The sequence below is a fragment of the Urtica dioica genome, chromosome 2, assembly GCF_054948205.1.
Source record: "Urtica dioica subsp. dioica isolate 48M chromosome 2, U.dioica_male_clone48M_v1_H2, whole genome shotgun sequence".
Taxonomy (NCBI): domain Eukaryota; kingdom Viridiplantae; phylum Streptophyta; class Magnoliopsida; order Rosales; family Urticaceae; genus Urtica; species Urtica dioica.
The window spans coordinates 51335426-51342100 of record NC_142757.1 but is presented as its reverse complement, the minus strand read 5'-3'; the positions used below and the strand labels follow the sequence as shown (position 1 = coordinate 51342100).

Here is a 6675-nt window from a genome sequence, read left to right as displayed (position 1 = left end):
GAGAATTATGGAGCATAGAGCGTCCTAGAGTGGCGTGGAAGAGTTTAATTTCTAATTATTTTATTTTATAGACAAAATGGCTAAAAAGAAATGAGTATTCTCATAAATTAAGACCACTTAAAAAATGTTGTTTAGTTTCATTAAATTTTCCTTTTGAAATTGGATTAGCGGTACTGAATTGTTATCAATTTATTTACCTTTAAAATAATATAATTTTTCATCTCTAAATTTAATCACCACTGTGGGCAGACTTGTACGGGATTGTTTGTTGGTGCCTTTTTGTTCAACAATTAAAACATTTATATAATTTTAGGTGCTAATGTTAATATTTGGGGGAAAAGAAAAACCCTATGATTTAGATTTAAAACTACACTTTATGCAACGGTTAGATTGCAACACCGACAAAAGTTCGAAAGAGCTCTCACCTTTCACATAATTACAAAATCAAACCCTATGTAGATAGATTCAACAAGAGATTCAAATATATCTCATGAAAAATAGAAGTTCAAATTCCACCCCCAACGGCAACAAAATCTACATATCATTAGTAAAAACGTCCGACTTATTTATTTGCCCACCCCCCCCCCCCCCCCCCCCCCCCCCCCCCCCCCCAAAAAAGTCTCCCCAACATATCAAATTTTATAAAAAAAAAAAAAACCCCCGAAACAGAACGACCAAAAAAAAAAGTATATACTTAAATATATTCTTTGGCAGCAGCTTGTATTCCAACAAAAAAAAAAACATTAAAAATCAGCTACCAATACAAAAATTTATAAACTACGGTCTCAAGCTAAAAGTAGTGTTTTTTTTTTTTTTAAATGGCACATATAGGATTTTGGACACACTTTCTAAATGGCCGTAGCTATTTTGTATGTTTTGTCGATGAGTTTTAGCCTGATTTCTTCGAATTTCAGCAGTATTTTTTACCCTTCACCGAACAACGTGACTATTCCCATTCTGTCCAAAAATAAAAATAATCATTACATTCAAACGGCTTTTTGTTTGGAAAGCAACGCAACACAAGTGACACTCTCCTAAGTAGTACATCTATAAATCATGATTCAAGATGACCATTGCACAAAAATTTAAGAAGTGCAATTATATGGACAAATGAAGGAACCAAAATCTATAAATGTATAAATGAATGAATGAGTATTGCAGTTAGACAAGAGGTATAACTTGTTTATTGGTCGTATAACACTCAACCATGTACATGGGTTACAACTTACAAGTAAAGTTTTCTCATTTGCATTCCATATCATCACTATAAGAGACCTCATAAAAACTGAATAAGACTAATTGGAATTTGTGACCCTTATGCTATAAAACGTAATGTATCATTCATCTATATATAATAGCGTTACACCTCACCAACGGTCATCAGCTTGAAGGTCCGAGTTACCACTACTAAGCTTCAAAACCCGAGTTAATATCATCATTCGCGTTTATACTGCTATAACTATCGCCAATAGTCTCTGTTCTATTTCAAGGAGCCTTGAGATTCGTAACCGTACGGGTTTTGGCTAGCCCAGTTCCATTGATCCCGACACATCTCCTCGATTCCGTATTTTGCCCTGTGCAACAAAAGGAGCATCAAACTGAGATATTCTTTCCATTTATTTATTTTTTTTATATTTTTTTTTCTGGGTAGATTTTGGCACTTACTTCCACTTTAGTTCTCTTTCTGCCTTTTCTGTCTCCGCGTAAACAGTTTCCGCGTCGCCTGCTCGGCGCTCAGCCACCACAAGAGGGATTTTCTGACCAAATCAAAGTCGATAAACCATTCAGTAAAAGAGAATTAACAAATGGAACTCGGATTGTGTGAAATTCGTCTTGTAGATTAAGCAAATAGACATAATAATTAGCGAGCTCGTAAAAACAAACAAGGGTGACAATCGAGAGACGATATATAACCTTTCCAGATGCCTTTTCAAAAGCCGAGACCATCTCCAACACTGATCTTCCTTGACCAGTTCCCAAGTTATACACCTCGCAGCCTGTCAATATAATTTAAATTTATGTTCCACAATGACCTTCTCCGAATAATAACAAGTTGCAGAGTAATTCATCTACTTTACGATTGACTAAAGCCTAAAATTTTCAACACCGCGTTGTCGAAAGAACAGAAGTCAATATTAAAACTGGGATGAGGTTACTTTTACGGTATTAAAAGGCCGAATTATTTTAGACTCTAATTCAAGCGAGCAGTTAACTAAATAGTACGGTGGAAAACCGGCATACCTATCTTGGCATCATCGAGTTTTTCCAGTGCAGCAATGTGCCCATCTGCGAGATCAACAACATGAATGTAGTCCCGAACCTGAGAATCAGAATAGCATACTTTAGCATCAACCACATTATCCTGTTTCGCAAGTCTCTAGTGAAAAAAAAACAGCTAGTTTATAAACTCACAATACAAATCATTATGAAGCCTTGAAGAAACAGAAAACTAAAAAAAAAACTTTGTATATCCGTTGGGTACACAAAACTAAGAGAATCTCCGATGAAGAATGCTCTATTTTCTTATACTAAAACCCAGATATGGAATTTTTAGCATGCCATATTTTTTGTACTCCCAACATGAACGGAAATTTGAATGTAATTATGTGAAAAAATCGTGTGCTAATTACGCATTAACCCACTGGAGATTCCGAAAAAGCGAGCAATAGCGGGTATAAATTTGAGAGTGTTGTTACCCCGGTCCCATCTTCTGTGGAGTAATCGGTTCCATAGACCGTCAAGGCTGAGCGCCTTCCCACAGCAACTTGCTGAACGAATGGCATCAGGTTGTTAGGGATTCCTCGAGGATCTTCACCGATGAGTCCACTCGGGTGCGCTCCAACCGGGTTGAAGTATCTCAGCAACATTATTTTCCACTCCGGGTCAGACGTGTAGATGTCCCGGCAGATTTCTTCAATAAAAAGCTGAAATGCGAAAACCCTAATCAGTTACTTCTAATATGGTTCTTGGTTACAAAGAGGACCCGCATCGAGTCCAATCTTACCTTAGTCCGTCCGTATGGATTGGTAGCAGAGAGAGGAAAATCTTCTGTACAAGGAACATTCTTTGGCCAACCATAAACCGTGGCTGATGAAGAGAACACAAGCTGAAACCAAAGACTATTCATATAAGCTGTTGTGACTATTTACAGAGGAAATGATATGATCATCATGTGTATTGTAAAACGCTTAACGAAGCTAGTACAGTGCCAAGAACCACCACCACAGAGGCCCATAAGAAACTCGGAGCATGAAGTGGATGGAATTCAGATAGAACCCAGGTGGTGTATCTAGCTAGTAGTTACCAATGATATTAAGCCACGTAAGTGTTCTTTCCCTCAAAATTCTTTCATAGACCAGGTTCAGATTGCTCAGAGAAATCATTATATAATCAAGAAAATTCTGTAACGCGATATAATAAAGATGAATAATTAGCTTGCCATCTAATAAACTAGAGACAATATTAAGTTCTTAAGATTGGATCGGATTTATCTTCCAGGGGTGTATAATGATCAACCCAAAGATGGACTGTATATGCATCTATGACAAGATTGTGACAAACAGAGAAATAAATCCGGAGAAATAAAACTGAGCTCGTCTAAAACAAATCGCAATTCAGCGCAATGCTTGGTTTCCATGAAAATAATTCTAGGAACACAAGTTCACAGAAAATCGTCGATTTAGTCATACTCGGACTAACCACAGAAAACGAAATCTTTTGTCCAACAAACTGGAAGTGACTCAGACTAACCACAGAAAACGAAATATTTTGCCCAACAAACCGGAAGTGATAGGCCAATGACACACGTCCTAAAGAAAGCCATACATGAGAGGCTTTTTCAGTTTATAAAAACTCTCTCAAGAGAAAGTTTGTGATTACAAGAACTCTAAGTTACTCAATAGATCCTCAGAAACGAAAGAAAAAAAAACGACGAGTACCTTCTTGCATTGATGGGCAGTCATAACTTCCAACAAAGTAATTGTTCCAATCAAATTGTTGTTGTAGTACATCAATGGTTTCCTCACACTTTCACCAACTGCTTTCAGTCCGGCAAAGTGTATCACCGCATCGAATCTGCAACACAAAGACAGACAATATGTTATGAACAAAAAACTTGGGACAAACAAATAGTCTCTTAGATTGATGTATGTTCATAAATATTCTTACCGTGTCTTGGAAAAGATTTTTTCAAGTGCAACCTTGTCTCTGAGGTCTACCTGTAATTCAAAAGCAAAAGCCATATTTACATGGAAAATTCAAACTTGAGCAGTTATCCTATGGTCCACTGTACTTTGAAAAAGAAAGCCTGCCTGTAGTAACATAACTGATAACCAATGGGGTAAAAGTGTAATCCATTTTTCCCCCTAGTGGAAATGACAATCCCATGTCTATTATGGGCCAAAAGTGTGACAAATATAAGTGCATCGATTCAGTTAAGAACTTTTCATCAAGTTTTTTGCAATAACATTTGTCAGCTTTCTCACGAGAACAGCTCAGCTATGCAAAGGTGGGTCACGAGATTTGGGACAACTGAGAAATTCGCCAATAAATCCGACAAAATTAATTTTGAAAACTAAGTTGGAGAAAAACTTAAAACATTTTTTTTTTTTTTGTGGGAACTACAGTACGAAGTTCATATAGAACGGACAATTTAATGAAAGATTAAACAATAATATTAAATTAATGATTATAATAAAAACAATAATATATTAAAACAAGTCTAATACTGTCATTTTTACACAGAATAAAGTGAATTGACAAACATAATTTGATTGCCAATTCAGTACCAGATTCTTCACGAACACTAACCACAATAAAATTATTTTATTGAAAAGCTAGAGAGAAAAAGTTATAAATTATAAAGTCTGAACGCAAAGGTCACGGAAAATTATTTAAACTGTAAAAAAAAATTAAAAAAAAAAATAAAAAAATAAAATAAAATTATTGAAATGCCAAATAAACATGACTAAACAATACAAAGCCACGAAAACCTTCAAAAACACAAAATTCGACGAACAAATAATAAAGCGAAAACGCGTTGAGGCACGAAACTCCGAATTGGAAAATGAAAGAACCGAAGAAACCGGAAAAAAAAATACTCGGAGATTTGAAAATAGGAAAAACAGACCTTGTGAAAGGAAAGGTTATCTCCGAAATCTCCGGCGAGTTTTCGGACTCGGTGGATGGCGATTTCGGAGGCGTTGTCGAGATTATCGACGACGACGACGTTGAAGCCGCCGATGAGAAGCTGAACCGCGGTGTGGCTACCGATGTAACCGGCTCCTCCGGTGACCAGAACACTCTTCCCCATGGCTCGCTCAACCGTAGAAACCTGATATTGCCGGTGATAAAAAAAAACAATTTGAATTTAATTTGATATGCGTTGTTGTTGTTTTTGGATCGCAAAATGAAGAGACGAAGACGATGGCTATTTATAGGGAATGATTCGCTGTCACAATTCTGTTTTTCGTTGGAGGAACGAGAAAAGACCGCCTTGAGATTTTAATAATGATCATATTTAATTGACGGAATTATATTTTTTGGAAGAAGAAGAAGAAGAATAAGGGGAAAATAAAAGTGAATTTTCGTTGCTTTTGTTTTATTTTACCTTTTTGGTGTGCGAGAGAGCAGAGCCTTGAAAAGACCACGTGAGCCAACGTGGCGTAATTTTATGAGCTGTGATATTTTTTTTTTTTTCCAAGTTAAATTATTTTCATTTTCTTTTTCGGCGACGCGAATCACCGCTTTTTTTTTCAGATTCTTAAATTATTGAATGACAGAAATACCCTTTGGATATTTTTGAACCTTCTTGCGATGTTTGTCAGTTTCACACTTTCAGTCCAGGGAATCAGGATTCAGGACCTCTCGTACTATATAAACGAGTCGATTCCTTTTTAGGTATTTATTTATTTATTTTATTTTTTCAGTTATGCCTTGTGTTGAGTGAAGGTATAACTATAGATTTAATATAATAATGCTTATATTTATATCAGTAAATTAGAAACAGTCATGTTTTTTTTAAGTAATCGGAATTAGATAATCATGTTATGAATGGTAGTTTCAATTTGTCTATTGGGTAATAGATTACTATATAAGTTTTTTTTAAGAAGGTCACTAAATAAGTTTAACATCCTTAAAAATTGCACAAATTATTGTAAATAACGATTTTCAAATATTTTCCACGAATTTTCATGGTTAAACGTAATTTTGGTAAATGTGGGTTGAAGAAAGCATGTTTCATGAAATTTTCAAAAAAAATTCACGAATTATTATTTTTTATATCTCACGAATTATCCCAAGTCCTCTAAAAGTATCTCGTTTTTATTTTCTTCAAATCTTCATTGACTTACAAACACAGTTTTTATTTTTACGTATATTTGTTTCTTCCTCTAATTTTCACTTCTTGATTTTAAAATTGGGGTTCCAAACATTGCCTATAAAGTAAACGTGAATTTTCTTATCCTTCTTTCTTATGAATATATTCTTCAGCCTCCTTTATTCCCCCTTAACGTTTTCCTCTTATAGTGCATGAAAGGATTCAAAGAACGAGAATATATTGTAGAGGCTAAACATAAAAGTCTTCAATAATGACATTTTTTATTCTTTTTAAAGAAATAATACAGATGTTCGTTCATGGTTAAAAATGCCCAAAGGATATGGAAATTATCTCATGGA

General features: G+C 35.1%; 1 protein-coding gene across 1 annotated transcript; it reads right to left on the bottom strand.

Annotated features, from left to right (window-relative positions):
• Positions 1 to 1116: 1116 nt before the first annotated feature.
• LOC149405418 (UDP-glucose 4-epimerase 5-like) lies at positions 1117 to 5519 on the bottom strand. The gene is made up of 9 exons (XM_089607162.1): positions 5129 to 5519; positions 4168 to 4217; positions 3939 to 4074; positions 3005 to 3106; positions 2697 to 2924; positions 2242 to 2320; positions 1915 to 1997; positions 1666 to 1757; positions 1117 to 1574 (listed from the first exon to the last, which is right to left on the bottom strand). The coding sequence occupies exons 1-9, from the start codon at positions 5309 to 5311 to the stop codon at positions 1481 to 1483; spliced, it is 1047 nt and encodes a 348-aa protein (XP_089463288.1). The 5' UTR covers positions 5312 to 5519; the 3' UTR covers positions 1117 to 1480.
• Between the last annotated feature and the right edge of the window lie 1156 nt (positions 5520 to 6675).

Bases quoted from the DNA above. Each gene is read 5' to 3' on its own strand.
- LOC149405418 (XM_089607162.1), bottom strand. From the start codon at position 5,311: ATGGGGAAGAGTGTTCTGGTCACCGGAGGAGCCGGTTACATCGGTAGC. The intron at 4,218-5,128 runs GTCTGTTTTTCC...TTTGAATTACAG, and splicing joins ATAACCTTTCCTTTCACAAG to GTAGACCTCAGAGACAAGGT. The intron at 1,758-1,914 runs GTTATATATCGT...TGATTTGGTCAG, and splicing joins TTGAAAAGGCATCTGGAAAG to AAAATCCCTCTTGTGGTGGC.